We start from the raw sequence: 19665 nt of genomic DNA on the forward strand, positions 1-19665 counted from the left end.
GGGAGACAATGAGACTTCTGAAGTTATAATTAGGTTAATATAGAGAATAAATTAGGTTATGGTTCTGTTTCCTGCTCAAATTAATTATTTCAGAAAGGGTGAAAACAAAATAAAAGAGAAATTAGTAAAAAAAATGCAGAACATGTGCACATAGATGTAGACCTATAAAGTTATATGTTTATATATACACATATGTATTTATACACAGCACACATCTATGTAATAAATATATAGAATTAATAGAGCAGATGGATTAGACTTCAGAAATAAACAATACTGATAATCTAAAGTTTGTTCCTGAAAGGGAATCTTACTTACTTGTTTTAATATATTCTCCTTTTCATATAATATTATAATATCTAATATCCAAAGTCCTGAAAATAGCAGGTGACTCAAAGAAAAATGGAGATACACATTTTGCACGAACAGACCATGAATATTGTGAATTTTAAACTGTGTTTATTAAGGAATTACTATAAAAATGTATTAATTAAAAAGGAAGAAGGCTTGCCATGAGTCAATAGGAGCAATAACCACTAGACAGCCAGTGTGCTGCACTAGTAGCCATATAAAGTCAAGATGTTAAGATTGAAGGTTCTCAAAGTGAAGTCTCAGTTTCTCAAGGAGGCCCTAAAACCTGTTCTTGGGTAAAAATTCATTTCACAATAATAAGACATCAATAAGACATTTAAATGTATAATACGATAAATTTTGGTAAACATAATCCATATCAATAAGAACCTTTGAGGGCTCCCAAATTATTTTTAAGAGTATAAAAGTGTCCTGAAACTAAAAATTTTGAGAACTACTGATTTTTAGAAAGACTGGGAGTCTATGCTGGATAGACCACTTGAGAATTTCCACAAGACAGGGATAAGAGTTACATGAGTCATAAGAAAGTATCCATGAAGTAAAGTCTGTATCATTAGAGAAAGCTGTTGAAGTTATCTGGGGCTCAGTTTTAACAATTGTAGGGGGGAAAATGGACCAGCTATTCCCTATATTATCTTATGTCCTAGTCTAAGCTCAAAGTTAGCCTATTCAAACAGGTTGAAATTTTTCTTTCTTTAATATGCAAGAGGCATTCATAGACTATAAAAATCAAATTAAAATACCTTAGTATTTAAAGTTAAAAAAACATAATACTAGAATAAAATTACCTATAATAAATCTACTTCTAAAATCAGGAACTTGAAGAAATGTTTTGAAAGCAATTCAAACTCTTGAACATGTTGCTAATATTTTTCTTCTCCCTGGACAATGTTTTGTTTTTGTAAATAATTCAAATCATGAAGCCTATTTAACAAGTCCTGCCCATTTACCTGTAACTAAGGGATGGGGCAGAAGATGGGCTATGGCCATTAAGAGGTGTAATAGTACTAGTAGCCAGCCCAATTCCTTATAACATTTTTGACTTAAAGATAAAATACTATATTTAAGAACAAATAAGATTATTTTAAAAATACAACCGAGGTCCTATTGAGTTATAAAAATCTAATTTATAAAGCATGTATAATATCTAACATGTATATTACCTATGAATATTAGTTTTGTTCAGAAATGTGCCAGAACAGAATTGAAAATTATAATTCAATACAGAACATTGTTAGTCATATGAAAACTCTTCTCTTTGTACTAGGGTAGTTTTTTTTTCATTTCAATTTATAAGGTATAGCAGATAGAGAATCATAATTCTGCATCCAATTATTTCTGTAGAGTTAATTCTCAATTAGCTGAATTTACAGGGAGATGCAGTGATGCAGATAATCCAAAAGCCAAGGATAATTTTGAAAGCACTTATCTTTGAAATTGGGCTCAATTATATGATTTTGTAGTAGAGATATCCTCCTGATGCTCTGTAAAAAATGATACTAAACTAAAGCAAATGTACCTTTCCTTAACACAAAGTAGTTACGTGATACTGGGATGTCTTTGGGGAGAATTCTCAATTGTAAAAAGAACCAGAGAGACTCTCCATACTGCTGTCTCCTTTATAGGTCTAGAATCTTATTCCCTTTGCTCAGCCAAAGATATTTGAAGGGTAGGTTCTTTAATCAGAAGGAACATAGATCACCTTACCATCTAATTTAAGTCTTTCAATATAGGCCTCACATAAAGTAACTTCCTTCCTGTTAGAGACAGAGATAGGGTCAAAAGAAATAAAATATATTTTTATTTTCTTTCCTACCAGGAATACAGAGCACAATGAAAAATTAAAAGTTATCTTCTTTTAATTTTTTTATTTATTTTTAAAAATATTTTTCCTTATTTATATAATTTATTTTCTTTCCATTCCCTCTTCCCTCTGTCCTCCCAGAGCGAACAAACAATTCTACTGGGTTGTACAAATGATATCACTTGATATCTATTTCCATGTTATTCTTTTTTGCTATAAATAAATCTTGTAAAGCCAAAATCCCAAATTATATACCCATAAACGAGTGATAAGTGATGTCATTTTTTTTCTTTTGCCTTCCTATTCACATAGTTCTTTCTCTCTTTTTAAATCCTTACCTTCTGTCTTAGAATCAATACTGTGTATTGGTGACTTGCCCAAGGTCACACAGCTAGGAAATGTCTGAGGTCAGATTTGAACCCAGGACCTCCCGTCTCTAGTCCTGGTTCTCAATCCATTAAACCATCTAGTAGCCCTCTAGTTCTTTCTCTTAATGTGGACAGCATCCTTTTTCATAAGTCCTAAGTTGAAAGCTATCCTAAGAACTCAAAATTATGGATAGCAGATATAAGGCCTTCCCCTCACCAACCTCCTCAAAAAAGATAATGGGTAGATACTTGTTGGGAGCTAAGATGGTGAAATAAAGGATTTTCAATCTCTTGATCCCTCAACATTAAAAAAAAATAAGAAAACGTCACCTAAAAAATAAAAGTAGGACGAACATGCCTCGTTGAGGTAAGAAGAGAGAGTAGTTGAGGTAACAGCAGTGAGGAGAGCCTCCAAAACTAGAACCAAGCCAACATGCTATGACTCTGCCAGAGGCAATGAAATTGGAGTATAGGAACAAGCCCATCCTGAGACACTGAACAGAGCTATAAAAGGCAGAAGGGGAAGAAACTTATGTGACGACAGAATTCATGAAGCTACAAGGGAACAAATAAAGGAATCAGTGAACTGCAGGAATCTGCTAAGTCCCACCTGGAAGCAGAGCATCTGAGATGATAAGGGGGTTCTAGGAACAGCAGGAACCTACTCACTTCCACATGGATCTGAGTGCCTGAGGCAGCAGACCGTAGTTCAGGGGATTTGCCCAACCCAAGCCACTTGGCAGGGCAGGAAAGGAGCAGAGAAAAGACCATCCCTGACACTGAAACAGCAATATAGCTGCACAAAATGACTGCAAGACTCACCAGAACAAGCCATCAGGGCTATCTCTTGGACATAAACACCATGGGAAACAAAGGCAGGTGGGCCAACCCCAATTACCAAGGAAGAGTACTCTGAAAACTTGGAGTAGTATGCCTTCTCTCCCAGGAACAGAAAAAGACTTTAAAAGAAAGATAATGGGGGAAAAGAACTAGAAAAAAATGTTAAAAGTAAAGAAAATTAAATTAAATAAAAAAGCTCATTTCTTAGAAAGCTACTTTAATGACAGTGAAGACCAAAATACAAACTCAGAACAGGGCAAGAGTGCCAAAAAGGGAACATGCAAAAGTTCAAAAAAAAATTGAAAGCATATCAAGCCCCAAAAGAATACCTAGAAGAGCTTGAAACGAATTTTAAATACTAAATAATAGTAGATTAGACTGAAAAATTCAACAGCTGCAGGAAAAAAATCACCAAAGAAGTCAATTCCCTAAGAACCAAAATAAGTCAAAAAGAAATGGAGACACAAAGACACATAGAAGAAAATAACTCTCTAAGGAACAGAATAGTCCAAAAGGAAATAGTGGCCATGGGAAAAACAAAACAAAAACTGAATAAAAGAACTCTTGAAAGAGTAGGAATAGCCAAATAGAAAAGGAAACATAAAAACTCAAGGAAGAAAAATAACTCCCTAAAATTAGAATTGGACAAATAGAAGCTCATGAATTCATAAGACATCAGTAAACAACAAGATAAATTTGAAAAAAAAAATAGCACAAGAAGAAGTTATAACATACCTCACTGGAAAAATGAACAGTTTATAAAATAGATCCAGGAAAGATAATCAGGAATACCTGAAAGTCTCAATCAGAAAAAAGAGCAACATATTACAAGAAACACCAGGGAAAACTATCCTGATATCCTTGAATAAGTGGAATCATTAGAAAATGAGAGAATCCACTGATCACCTCCTGAAAGAGACTCTTAAAATACTCAAGGACTATTATAGTCAAGATCCTGAAATCCCAGACCAAGGTAAAAAACATATGACTAGGAGTCAGAAGGAAAGAATTCAACTATTTTGGAGCCACAATCAGCATTATAAAATTAAAGGAGCAGAATATGACATTATAAAAGGTAAATGATAGCAGAGTAGATTAAGAACCAGAATTCTGCAATAAACTGTCTACATGAAACACATTTTAAAGAGGGAGAAACAGAGAATAAAAGCAAGAGACTGGAAGAGAATCTACTAAGCCTTAGCTAAAAGTTAAAAGGGGAAAAAAGCAGATGTGGCAATCATGATCTCAGACAAAGCAAAAGTAAAAATTGATCCAATCAAAAGAGATAAGGAAAGACATTACATTATGATAAAAAGGCACCACAGACAATGAAACAATATCAGTATTAAACTTTTATTCAGTAAATGGCATAGCATCCAGATTCCTAAATGAAAATTTGGATAAGTCACTGGAGGAAATAGATAGTAAAATATTACTAGGGCAGGACCTCAAACTTCCTCTGTCAGAAGTAGATAAACTCAACCAAAAAAATAAACAAGAAAAAGTTAAGGAGGTATATAGAAATTTAGAATTAGATATAATAAACCTCTGGAGAAAAAATGAATGGGAATATGTAGCATACCAGGTATATTAGCATCTTGAAAGTATGATTGGTGTATTGATATTGTATCTTATGTGTGCATATATCAGACTCATGGTCATGTTAGTTTAGTGATTATTCTATTTCCAAATCTTCAGTCCAAAGGACAAAAGAATTCCTAAGCAGGACATTATTTGCCACAGGGTCCTAGCTCCCCCCTCACTAGATCACATTCCATACCAAACCACATGTTCAATTAAGCTTCTCCTCTTTGATTAAGTGATTGCAAATTGAATCAATGTTAAAACCTATGCCATGTCACATGTTCATTGGCTACCTCCTACTCCACATTCATAAACACTCCAATAAAAGTTTGGGGACATGTGCAAATCACTCTCTTTGAGAAGCATCACCAAAGCATGCTGGATCCCTCATGTTTTAACCTTTTTGTCCCTGGGTCTTTATTCCTTTCTCTCTCTCTCTCTCTCTCTCTCTCTGTCTCTCTCTCTCTCTCTGTCTCTCTCTCTCTCTGTCTCTCTCTCTCTCTCTCTCTCTCTCTCTCTGTCTCTCTCTCTCTCTCTCTCTCTCTCTCTCTCTCTCTCTCTCTGTCTCTCTCTCTCTCTCTCTCTCTCTCTCTCTCTCTCTCTCTCTCTCTCTCTCTCTCACAAACACACACACAATACTAAGTAATTTACTATATTTGGACCCAGCCATTAGTACCATATTTAAAGCATAAAATTTCTATCTTAAGCTTTTATTTTTAAGGTTTGTAACTTGGTTATAAAATTTACTTCTTACAGGAAGTTGGCATAATGAGTCACAGACTGAATGCGCAACTGTTGTAGACTGCATTTTAAAATTTTGGCTTGATGTTTCCAGTTAGTTATATTGAAGAAAGAGAAGAAATGACTAATTCAAATATGTTTTTGATCATATCTCTTTGCTGAGTTAAATAGGAAGTATTTTCATTGAGAAAAATAATGGAAAATAAATGAATAAAAAATAAAAATGAACTAAAGAAATGTCTATATATAGAAACAGAACAGTGAAGCTTTTCAAGGACCAAACAAATACTTCATATTTTATAAGATATAACCCTAAGTTCATACGAAAAAATCTCTGGAATGAGAAATTGAGTTGAAATCTCACCTTAGATGGAAATTACCTATAGATTTTGGGCAATTTACTTAATTACAAACTTGAACTTTAGAAATATATGAGTTGATATTTTCACATTTAAGTTGTGTGGATAGGAAGCAAAGAAGAGACTGGTGATTGTATCAATAGTCCATGTGAAGGGCAAGAGCTTGAACTAGGTTAATGGTTGTTAGTGGGAAGGAGATGGATATCAGAAATTTTGTGCAGATGTCAAGTAATTGAATACGCACTTAACCAATTTATACTAATTTGATCAATGGGGGAGCTAAATGAGCTTAGGGAGAGCTAAACAGCATAATAGAAAGAATACTGGATCTGGAGTTAAAATAATTAGGTTCAACCCCATCCTCTGCCATTTAACTGTAACTATGAATATGAGGAGATTGAAATTGATGACCTTCTATCTCTAAAGTTCTTTCTAGCTCTAAGTCTATGATCCCATGAAATAACTGTTCTCACTGGAAAACAGAAAATTAGATTCAGAGAATATACTCATTTTTAGAAAATCATAAATGAGGATCATGGAGAAGGTCATATTAAAATGAGCCCTGTCATTCTTTCCACTTCCAGTCCTGAGTTCTTGTAAGGCTTTGGACATCCAAAATTCTAATCTATTCTAATAAAAAATCAAAAGCACTCCCTTCTCACAAAACTCTAGAAAATAGTAAAGGGGAAAAATAAAACCCACTAGAAATGTTGGCAGAAGAATAAACTAGACCAGTTCACCCTAAGCATACTTATATGCATAGACCTGGGAAATAAAAACTCACACCAAATACCAAATGGATTTCTGATCTCATCAATGTGAATGCTTCCTATAATAACCTAATCATAATCAATCCAGTCTACTTAGGTTGAGCAACTTTTGTTCACATCCTCCTATAATATTACTACACACACACAAAAAAAAAAAATCAACATGAGAGGACTCTTCTTTCCTTTCCCTTTAAAATCACAATGGAATTTATCAATGGCATTCTCTCTTATCCTCACCATGTGACCAACCCATCTATTTCTTAAAAATTGTCCTTGATTATAACCAGTCCATGAGTTCTCCTTCAAAGTTATTTTTTTTTATTTTAAACATTATTTTATTTAGTCATTTCCATACATTATTCACTGGAAACAAAGATCATTTTTTTTTCCTCCCCTTCCCCCTCCCACCACCTTTCCCTCTCCCATAGCCGACGCACGATTCCACTGGTTATCACATGTGTTCTTGACTCGAACCCATTTCCCTGTTGTTGGAATTTGCATTATAGTGTTCATTTGGAGTCTCTCCTTAGTCATATCCCCTCCAACTCTGTAGTCAAGCAGTTACATTTCATCGGTGTTTTTACTCCCACAGTTTATCCTCTCTTCAAAGTTATTTGTAAAATGAGACATCATGCTCACATCCAACATGCATCTTGTTGCTGCCCACAAAATTGTACTAATATTTCTTTTTTATTTGAAAGAAAAATAAATAGATGCAAAATGGAAAACATTTCACATTGTCTATAGTGATCTTTTCTTATTACCAATAAACTTGGGACCATTTGAATTTTTCTGTATATTATGTGTTGTAAAAGTGTTCCTAATGCTATAAAAAAGAAAATATATTTAAGAAGATGAAGCCAGAAGACACAACTGAAGCAAACAATACAAAAGAAACCCATGCTGTAAGCAAACATTTTTTGAAATTACTTTCCATCAGGCTTTCAGTCTTTTTTCACTCCATGAGATATTTCACCATCCTTGATTCCCTCTCCAGAATACATCCTCTATGCTCAAATAAATACATTCCATTTGTAATCTGATTAGGTCTGAGTGCAAAAGTACAAAAACTTCCTTAAATCTGGAAGATATCTTTCTCTTAATGCAACTCAAGTTAGAATATTTTTGAGGGTGTGGGCTCCTAGAATGCACTGATACTCATATTGAGTTTGCATAAAACTAAAATTCTCATAAAAATTTTAGACAAGCAATAATATAAACAAAACTTTCCTTTTTTACTTGGGACAGGAATTAATTTAAGCCAAATATGACTTTGACATTTGTTGCTACAGAATTTCATTTTATGAGATTCAATCTAATGCCCTAGCCTACCAAAATAACTTTGAATACTGACCCTACCTTCTACTATGTCAGCTATTTGTCTCAGTTGTGTATCATTCGAAACTCTATAAGTATGTAATTTATTACTTTATCTAATTGACTAAGATCAAAGATGACTGAGGTTCTATACTCAATTTGGCAAAGTTGAAATCAAACCATTAAATATTCATTTATTCCATACTTGAAACCATCTAATTGTATTGAAATTTTAGCTATATATCTCTGTTTTCTACAAGGATATTATTAAATTCATCAAGCATTTTGCTTAAATGTAGTTTAAATATATCTTTAGCATTATATTGTTCTACTAGAGTAGTAATTTTATCAGCAAACAAAATGAGGTTAGTGTGCCATGTACATTCAAAAATGTATTCCCTGACATAACATACTATTTTATAAACATCAATACTATCAGGTATAGAATAAAGTAACTTTCAAACAATTAAAATTAATTATATAATCTATAGAGCAATGGAATGATAATAGATATAAATTGGTTGCTACAACATACAATAAAGGATTACTTATAGTGGAGAAGTAACATGAAAAATATTATCAAGCGTCAATAAGAAAAGGTCTCTTCCCACCCTAAAAGTGCTGGCGCAATTTAATCTGAATTATACATGTATTATCATGCAAAACATACTCCAATGCTTCTTTCCCTGGAGATGGATAGCATTCTTTTTCATAAGTACCTCAGTATTGTTTTGGATTATTGTATTGCTGAGAGTAGCTAAATCTTTCATAGTTCAACATTGCACAACATTGCTGTTACTATGTATAATGTAGTACTGCTTCTGCTTATTTCACTCTGTATCATTTCATGTAGATCTTTCCAGCCCTGTCTGAAGGCATATTATTCATCACGGCATATTATTCATCACTTCTTATAGCACAATTGTATTCCATCACCATCATATGCCACAATTTATTCATCCATTCCCCAATTAAGGGACATTCCTTTAGTTTCCAATTCTTTGACACCACAAAAAGCGCAGAAAAAATTATCTTTGTACAAGCAGGTCCCTTCCTTTTTTTTTTCACTCGTTGAGATACAAATCTAGTAGTGGTATTACTAGATAAAAGGGTATGCATTGTTTTATAGCCCTTTGGCATAATTGCAAATTGCTTTCCAGAATGGTTGGATGAATTCACAACTATACCAATAATGTATTAATGTCCCAATTTTGCCACAATCCCTCTAACATTTATTGTTTTCCTTTACCATTATGTTGACCATTCTGGTAGATATGAGGAAGTACCTCAGAGTTGTTTTAATTTACATTTCTCTAGTCAAGAGGGATTTAGAACATTTTTTCATATCATTGTCAATAGCTTTGATTTCTTCTTCTGAAAATTGCTTATTCATATCCTTTTGACCATTTGTCAATTTGGGGAAGACGTGTAGTCTCATTCATTTGTCTTAACTCTTTATATATTTGAGAAATAAGAACTTTATCAAAGAAATTTGTTACATTTTCCCCAGTTTGTGTTTTTTCCTTCTAATATTGGTTGCATTGGTTTTATTTGTATAAAAACTTTTAAATTAAAGATAATCAAAATTATTCAGATTACATCTTATAATGTTCTCAAATTTTTGTTTGGTCATAAATTGTTCCTTTCTCCATAAATTTGACAGGCAAACTAGTCTACGTCTAAATCACTTATAATAGCATCTGTCACATTTAAATCACATGCCCATTTTGTCCTTATCTTGGTATAGAGTGGTACATATTGAACTAAATCTAATTTTTCCATACTGTTTTCCAATTTTCCCAGCAGTTTTTGCAAAACAGTGAGTTTTTATCCCCAAAGGTGGGATCTTTGGGTTTTTCAAACACTAGATTGCTGAGGTCATTGACCCCTAATCTATTCCATTGATCCACCATTTTTTTCTTAACACCAGATTGTTCTCATGATTATTATTTTATTGTACAATTTTAGGATCTGATAGTTAGACCACCATCTTTCCCATTTTTAAATAGTTCCCTTGACATTCTTGACCATTTGTTCTTCAAGAAAAATTTTATCATTTTTTTCCAAATATTTAAATGAATTTTTGGTAGCTTGATTGGTATGGCACTGATTAGTAAAGTTATATATGCTGTTTTTATTATAGTAACTCATCCTATTAATGAGCAATTCATGCTTTTCTAGTTGTTTCAATCTAACTTATTTTGTGTAAAAAGTGTTTTATAACTGTGTTCATATAATTCTTACATTTGTCTTGGCAAATAGATTGTCAAGTATTTTATAATGTCTATGGAATTTCTCTTTATAATTTTTTGCACCAGGGCTTAGTAGGAAATATATAGAAATGCTGATGATTTCTGTGGATTTATTTTGTATCCTACAACTTTGTTAAAGTTATTAATTATTTTAAATATTTTTTATTAATTCTATAGGGTTTCTCAGACTACAACATCATATCCACACAGAGTGATAGTTTAGTTTCCTCATTAACTAGTTTAATTCCTTCAGTTTCTTTTTCCTCTCTTATTCCTAAAGATAGCATTTTGAGAACAATATTAAATAACAGTGGTGATAATAAGCATCCTTGCTTTATTCTTGACCTTATTGGTAAAGTTTCTTATTTATACACATGGAAGATAATACCTAGCTCCTGATGGTTTTAACTGAATGCTACTTATTATTTTAAGGAAAGGCCCTTTTATTCCTATGCTTTCCAGTGCTTTTTTAGTAGGAATGAGTATTATATTTGTCAAAGGCTTTTTCTGCATCTACTGACATAATCATGTGATTTCTATTAGTTTTATTATTGACAAAGTCAATTATGCTCATAATTTTCCTAATAAAAAATACAGCCTTGTATTCATGGAATATATCCCTTCTGGTCAGAGTGAATAATCCTTATAATATATTGTTATAGTCTCTTTGCTACTATTTTATTAAAGATTTTTACATCAATATTCATTAAGAAAACTAATCTGTAATTTTCTTTCTTTGTTTTTGATCTTTCTGGTTTAAGTATCAGCACCATATTTGTGTCATAAAAAAATTTGGTGAGAATCCTTCTTTGCTTATTTTGCCAAATAGTTTGTTTATTATTGGGATTAATTATTCTTTAAATGTTTGACAGAATTCACTTGTGAATCCATCTTGCCCTGGTAATTTTTTCCTCAGGAGTTTATTGGTAGCTTCTTCAAATTTTTTTTCTACCATGGGACTATTTAATTATTCTATTTCCTCTTTTGTTAACCAAGGCAATTTATATTTTTGCTAATATCCATTCATTTCATCTAGATTGTCAGATTTATTGCCATATAATTATGCAAAATTCTCCTAATAATTTACCTTAAATTCCTCTTCATTGGAGGTGAAATCTCCTATTTCAATTTTACATACTTGTCATTTAATTCTCCTGTTTCCTATTTTTAATCAAATTAAGCAATGCTCAATCTAATTTAATTGTTTTTTTCATAGAATTAACTCCTAGCATTATTTATGAGTTCAATGGTTCTTTTGCTTTAATTTTTATTAATTTCTCCTTAAATTTTTAGGTTTTCCAACTTAGTCTTTGATTGGGTATTTCTTTTTTTCCATTTTTTCTGAGTTGTACACCCAATTCATTGATGTGCTTTTTCTCTCTTTTATTGATATAATCATTAAGGGATAAAATATTCCCCTGAGTTTTGCTTTGATTGTATTCCATAAATTTTGATATTTTTCTTCTGATTGTCATTTTCTTTAATGAAATAAGTTATTATTTATATGATATTTATGTGATTTTAGACCCACCTATTATGAAGAATTAGATTAGTTTCTAATTAATTTTTGATTTTCCTTTCCATGAAACCTTATGGATTATAATTTTATTACACTATGATCTGAAAAAGTTGCATTCACTATTTCTGCTTTTCTGCATTTGGTTATGAAGTTTCTATGCACTAGTACACGATCAGTTTTTGAGTATGCACCATGTTCCACTAAAAAGAAGGTATATTCCTTTTTATCCCTGTTCAGTTTTCTCCAGATATTTATTAAATCTATCTTTTCTAAAATTTCAAAGCCAATACAAGATTAAGATTGTAGAAAATGGGGGAAATTTTACAGCAAGTTTCTCCAATAAAAGTCTCACTTCTCAAACATCTCAATAAATTTTCTAAGAATTCAAGTCATCCCCAATTGATAAATTGTCAAATGATATGAACAGGCAGTTTTCAGATGAGGAATCAAAGCTATTTATTTTCATTGGAAAAAGTGCTCTAAATCAGTATTGATTAGAAAACTGCAAAGTAAAACAATTCTATCAGATTAGCTAAAATTACAGAAAAGGAAAATGACAAAAATTGGAGGAGGTGAAAATTTGAGACACCTAAACTGGTGTTGATGGAGTTATAAAGTTATGCAACTGTTTTTTATCTTTTTAAATATTTCTCTAAGGTTATATTATATATTTTCTTTCTCTCCCTCTTCCCAAAGCTAACAAGAAAATACACTGGGTTATACAAATGTTATAACTTGATATTTATTTCCATATTACTTGTTTTTGCAATAGAGCAATCTTTTAAAACCCAAATTCCAAAGCTTGTACCCATATGATGCAACCATTCCAGAGAACAAATTAGAACTCTGCCTAAAGGGCTAAAAAATATTCATACCTTTTGAGGTAGAAAATATAAGTACTAGGTCTGTATCCAAAGAATTGAAAATTGAAAAAAAAATATAATGGAAAGGGATCTACTGAATATGTAAATATTTCTAGAAGTTATTTTGTGGTGGCAAAGAAGTAGAAATTGAGGTGAAGTCCATTGATTGAGAAATGAATAAAGAAATCACGTTATATGATTGTAATGAAATACTACTGTGCTATAAGAAATGATAAACAGAATGATTTCAGAAAAAAAACTGGAAAGACTTAAGTGAACTGATGCAAAGTGAAATTAGAACATTGCACACAGTAACAGAAATATTTTCTCATGTGAATGACTTATTCTCAGCAAAAGAGTAATCAAAGACAATTCCAAAGGACTTATGATGAAAATTATTTGCTTCAAGAGAAGTAATTGGTGGAATTGGAATGAATATGGAAGTATATTTTTAACTTTAGTTGCTTGAGTTTTATTTTGGTTCTGTTTTTTTTTTTATAATATGATTAATATGAAAATATGTTTTACATTCCTATACAGGTTTAACTTATGAGAAACTGTTTGCCATCACATTGAAGAAGGGAGATAATTTGGAAATTTTTAAAAAGAACATTAAAATTATTTTTACCTGTAATTGAGAAAATAATATATTAAAATGATATGTAGAAAGTTTAAAATGCTTATTATCTGTTGTCAATGAATTGGAATTGAAGCATGGTTTGTATAGCCTCGTAATCCAATAAGGGGAACTCTGCATCATCATCATCATCATCATCAATCACCATCATCAACTTTAATAAGGACATCCAAACTAATCCAGTGATATAAACATACTCTATTTTTCAATGAAATCTTATGTACTTTTGGCAAACTTATTGTAGTCTAAAAGAAAGCATTTGAATATCAGAGAGAAAATATTTTTATAAGAATGGAGTCAATTGTCAAGCATATTTGAGATGTCAATATTGCCACACTTGGAAATTTCTATATTTTATTTGAAAATTATCAGTACTACATGGCTGATTGAGAAGGTTCCCCAATTCCAGGTACAAAATACATTCTAGTGTCATACTGGCAATGTGAGCTTTAGAATTGTCCTGTTATAAAACAATTTTTTTTTTGTTTTCTCATCACACCTTTTCAATCAAATTGCTTCTAAGACATTCAGAGGAGGGATGACTTTTGATTCCATTCTGGCTTTGATAGAATTTTCATACCACAAGACCATGATAGTTCCACACCATTTCCAAAAGAACCTTCTCAGTAAATGGTAGGAATTTTTTTCCCTAATGGAAAAACTATACATTCATTTTCAATGCCTATTTGTCTGTTAATCTCAGAGATATTTTATACCCATATTTCTGAACATCATAATGAACTTCTGAGTATTAAAAAATAATTAGTAAATTTACCCTCATATTATATGTATGGTCTATAGTGCATTTTAATTAATTTAATGTGACAGAAAATTAATATTGACTTCAATTATAATTATATAATTATATTTATATAAATATATAATATATAAGTATAATAATAATATATTGTGTAATATTCAATTATAGTGCCATATGATAGGTTAGAACTTCAGAACATTGATTCCAAATAATGATATTGCCAACATTATATACCAGTTGCATATGTCATTATCAGGCATGGAGAGATAACAAAAATAATAGGTATCTGAGGCTTTGAAAAATGTGAATTCACCTTAGTAATAGTTATTACATATATGACCATCTTACCAACTTATGGGAGTATGTTACTATAATATCATATATTACATTTAAAATAGTAGAAATGTAATCAAAACATTTAATTTTCCTTTAATAAAACATTATCATTTTCTAGTCCTTAAATAAGCTATTCTCAATTTATTCTTTTGTCACATCATATAATATTTGAGATTAAATTCTATCCATTTATTTCACTTCATAAAATGGCAATTAGCTTTCAAATGTCCAAAGTTATATCCTTTAAACTTAAAGATTTCAAGATCAATTCTACAATTGTTAAATTAAGGAATATATGTTCCCTTTCATTCTCCCCATCTAGACTCCTTTTTTCTTTCACTGCATTCCATTTCCTGTATAACATGGTGTGGGTCAACATCTACCTATAATAGGTTATTTTAGAGAATTGCTTAGGACACTGAGAGTTTAAGGTCTTTTCTAATGTCAGTGTGTCAGAGGCAGAATCTGAATCCAGGTTATTTTGACTTCAAGACAGGTTATGTCATTCTACATTCTACACTCTGTCACTATACAAATGAATTTTCTTTCCTTCTTGAATTTATAGTCCAAGTGCATAACTCTTCTACCTTTTAGCTGAAGACATTATTACTAATCCTATTTTGTTGATTTTTTTGCTAATTCTTTATTTATCTTCAAGGAGTGCTACTAGAAATTCAAACAATATTACAGAAGTTGATATACCTTAGTTTTATACAAGGGTAAGGTTTGTTGCCTCATGTGTTCTAAAAGGCACTGTCTCAGTCTACTGAGATATCAAATTTTCTATTGCAATAAATATTATTCAACCATTTTTTCTGAAATATTATAAGGAACCATTCCTTCCAATGACTAATTATGAAATAAAATTGTTACTAAGGGCACTTTAGGCATATTTAACAAATTTTAGGCAGGACAAATGAGTATCTGAAAACTCCAGAAATGAAATTCATTTATTTCTTCTTCATTTTTAAACAAGTACAACCCTAAACCTAGGGACAATGTATACACAAATTACTTAATTTTTTGGAAATTTTATTCAAAGATCATCAAAATTATATAAGTGAATCTTGCATAACTGAATCTATTGGCAATCATCTTTCTTAATGAGTTAGTAGACAACTACGTTGCCAGCTTATTATTTAACTCTAGAAATTCTTAAAAAATATTAATGTTAGAAAAGAATAGAATATACATATACTTTAGAATAGTTTATTTCTTACCTTGATCAAAGGGTTTACCCGGACTCCAAGTACGGAAATAATCATCCTAGAGGGAAAATAATGTGAATTTGTTATGGAATGAATAATTGCAATTCAGAAATTCAGTTTAAAAACTCTTAAATGCCAAAGAGAGAAAAAGTATACAAACCTCTACTTCCTTTAATGGTAAGCAGCAAAAAAATAAACAAAAAAAACCATATAATTAACAAGAAGGAACAAACTGCTCATATAGTATTGAAATGTCTTCTCACAAACATGCAATATAAAATTACAATGTAATTTAAATCACTAAATAAATTTTCTTATCACTACATGTAACTTTTTTAGGTAACATTTTTCTCAATATTCTAATAAAATATATCAATATTGGGTGCAGGATTTTTGATGAGAAAACCTAATAATGACTTTATGCTAATACCAATTTAAAACGTACTAAAGTTTATTATGTAATTTCATTTTTCATCAGTAATTTTAAATAAAACTATTAATATTGAATATAAAAACATGCAACAATTCTGCACTAGTTTTCATACATTATAGCCAAATATTAATCATTACGAGGATATTAATTGATAGTTCAATTAAGTTATAAAAATGCAGTAGAAATTATAATGGAAAAGAGATTTAATTAAATCTTAAATCAAGTTTTAAATCTTCAACATTCATTTATTTATATGTTGATAAAATAAGGGAATTAATATATGGGAATGAAATAATAGTTTTCAACCAAAAATGTAAACAACAAGAATATACATTTTCTACATATTTATAAAGAGCAGTATGCAACTCTTTTGAAAGAAATTTCTCTAATCCTCAAAAGGAAAAAAAAAGAAAATCAATAATACATAGAAGGAACTTAAGTCATTGAATCAAAGCTAAGTTAAAACTCTCTAAGTCATATATTCTTGGTATATGGTTTCTGATCGTTCTTAATATTATTATAATTTCTTTCAATAAATTGGATTCTTTTGTGTTTTGATATATTTATTTTATGCATTTAAAAACATTATTGTCAAAGGACAAACAAGCTACAAAAAATCTGCCAATAAGGTAGAATAACATGCCCACATCCAACACAAAATATCAGTTCCCTTTCTTTTAACATTCATATATAAAACATCACCAATAATTTGATCAAAAAAGTTTGTATTGTAAACCAAAATCTTACACTATTTGAGCTACCGTCTTCTTTTTATGGCTAGAAAGCTCCTATGAGATTCACCTGAAGTTAAAGATGATATAATGAAAATATAATTGGGGAGATTCTGATGAATCTGGGAAATGGTCCTATAAGTATCTCACCATCATTGTTATTGATGAGTAGACAACTTGGGAAACTCTGAGGTGGCTTGTCTAGAAAAATGTGAGAGATGAACAGGAGACAAATTTGCCCTATATGTCCAGTTGAAGGGGAAAAAAGAGACAGTGTAGAAGAGGCAGAGGGGAGCTGTACTAACAGTTAATTCTCCCTGAGAAAGAGATCTTTATTAATATATCATTCTCTTCATGCACTGAAACAACTGGGATCATGTCAGGTTAGACCATTAAATAAATGAATGGAAATTATTCCTTTCAATCAGCTCTTAGCAAGCCTCATCTTAAAGTGGAGATGATTTTAGGTTTTGAAAGGTTATGCCAATGGAACACAATCTCTCATATTTTCTAACATCTGGGAAGGATAAAGCAGTTATATATTGTGCAGTTAATATTTGAGTTCAGAGTAGCTCGTTCTCACACATTCAATGATATTGTGCTCATTGTTGCTGGCTATAGCAAGTTATAAAAGTGATCTACCCAGGTTAACAGAGGTATTATTTATTATTAAATATTTATATCAAAAATGAAACCCAAACTTGGAAATTCATGTATCTTCTGAAGTAGTAAAATAATATGGTCAGATTTAATTGTTTACCATCATACAATAAAGGAATACTTATGTATATATGTATATGTAGGTGGATCTATAAGTGTGTTTATACATATATACATATACATATACATATGTATATATTTTTAGATTTTATTCTGATCACTTGCCTAAATTTTATATTAAAATTTAACCTGAGATCTTTAACACAAAAAACACAAATAGTTTTCCAAATTCAATCCTTATCTATTTTTAAATTATTTTAGTTATTCATCCTGAGTATAGAGAAAGTCCAAGATATAAATCTGAAACACATTCAATTCTAATTAATGAAATTGCTTTCTCAAACTATGTATGTTTCATGAATGTATGTGCCAAGGTTCTAAAAACATCATGTAATGCTCATGACAAGCCATGGGGACCTTAATCCAGACCAATCCCATTACAAGGAAATGATGGCTGCAATGCAAAGATATTAGCATTCAAGGACCAAAAGTTAGAGTTTATTAAGTAAAAATATGGAGCTCACCATTGCCCCATCAGTCTCATTGACAAACACAGGAAATGGCATGAGCATTTATGGTGGGATGTATGCCTCTATGAAGAGCCAATAATTATGGATCTCTAGTCACATATATGATTGCTGTTGATGTGACCTCCATAGATACCAAGTGTATCTTAGGCGACCACGTGGTAAGTGTTAAGGCTGAATCCTCTTTACCTGGCTTTCTGAAGGCACCAGCCTCCAAGAAGGCCCCTCATCTTGGAGGAAGCCTCGTGGCTGGAAGATGAGCTATATTTAATCTTCTGGGAAGGCCCCTCTGCTGAGGCCTCTGAACTCCCCCTGGCTCAGGCCAGGCTGGAGCAGTTCTTCCCTTTTTTCTCTTTCTCCCTCATTCTTTATTTCTTCCTTCTATTGTTAATAAACCATCAATAAAATTCTATTCTGATCTGAATATTTCATTGGGATTTAGAATTTAAATCCCTGTTGACCATTAAATAATATATTCAGTTTCAACCCTAAAGTTTACCCTTACAGTCATACATTGTGCCAGGCAATGAGATACAAAAATAAAGGAATGACCCAGCCCACCAATATTACATTCTGTTAATGGGGATATATATGTATGCATATATATGTGTATACACACACACACACACACACACACACACACACACACATATATATATATATGAAAGACATAGCAAAGATGATATGAGAGAACTTTACAGTGGAAGCTACTCTTGGGCTGAGGTGGTGCCTGATCTACAAGGCAGATATGATATTGGGAGAGCCTTCTTGATATAGGAAACTACCAGTGTTAAGGCAGGGAGATGTTATATTGTGCCCCATGTAAGGAACTAGAAGGCCAATGTACCTATTTAGTTTTATTCATTATAAATTTTTTGGCCAGAACAGTTCTTTAAACTATCTACTTAGGTCATCTATAAGCTCTAGTAGTAAAGCATCCATTATATTGACATTGTGAATCATTGAAATAACATAAGTAAAGATACTATCTTCCCATACCAATCTGTAAATATCAAGAAGGCCAAAAACATAGCTATTTGAAACCCACCATCTTCCTCGGAACCTCTCACTTAGCTCTCTCTAGAAAATGACCAAAAGACATTTTTTAAGCACCTATTATTTGCCTGGAAGTGAAGTTAGTTAAATATTAATCAATAAATAATAATCAAATTGAACAAATTCATTAGTTTGAGTACCTGACTGTCCATTATTCAACATAGAGTTAATGATGTTCATCTATTATGGCCAGAGTTTTCTCATTCAGTGGTGTGCTCTCAGATGATCATATTTACAGTAGTTTTCTTTTTTTTTTAAGAATTTAAGTTTATTTAATTAATTAATTTAGAATATTTTTCCATGGTTCCATGATTCATGTTCTTTCCCTTCCCTCCTCCCACCCCACCTCCTATAACCAACAAGCAATTCCACTTGGTTTTACATGTGTCATTGATCAAGATCCATTTCCAGATTATTAATATTTGCAAGTAGTATTCTAATAGAGAAAATGGTCCATCACTAGACCCA

At 31.4% G+C, this 19665-nt stretch overlaps 1 protein-coding gene across 3 annotated transcripts in view; it reads right to left on the minus strand.

Annotated features, from left to right (window-relative positions):
- The window catches only part of SPOCK3 (SPARC (osteonectin), cwcv and kazal like domains proteoglycan 3), a 611292-nt gene that overhangs the window by 413510 nt on the left and 178117 nt on the right, over positions 1-19665 (minus strand). For all 3 annotated transcript variants that reach the window (XM_056802868.1, XM_056802867.1, XM_001365818.4), the window contains one exon: positions 15743-15788. In XM_056802868.1, coding sequence (XP_056658846.1) covers positions 15743-15788 — 46 coding nt within the window. The remainder of the gene's footprint in view (positions 1-15742; positions 15789-19665) is intronic.

Source organism: Monodelphis domestica, chromosome 6 (genome assembly GCF_027887165.1).
Source record: "Monodelphis domestica isolate mMonDom1 chromosome 6, mMonDom1.pri, whole genome shotgun sequence".
In the NCBI taxonomy this organism is placed as follows: Eukaryota; Metazoa; Chordata; class Mammalia; order Didelphimorphia; family Didelphidae; genus Monodelphis; species Monodelphis domestica.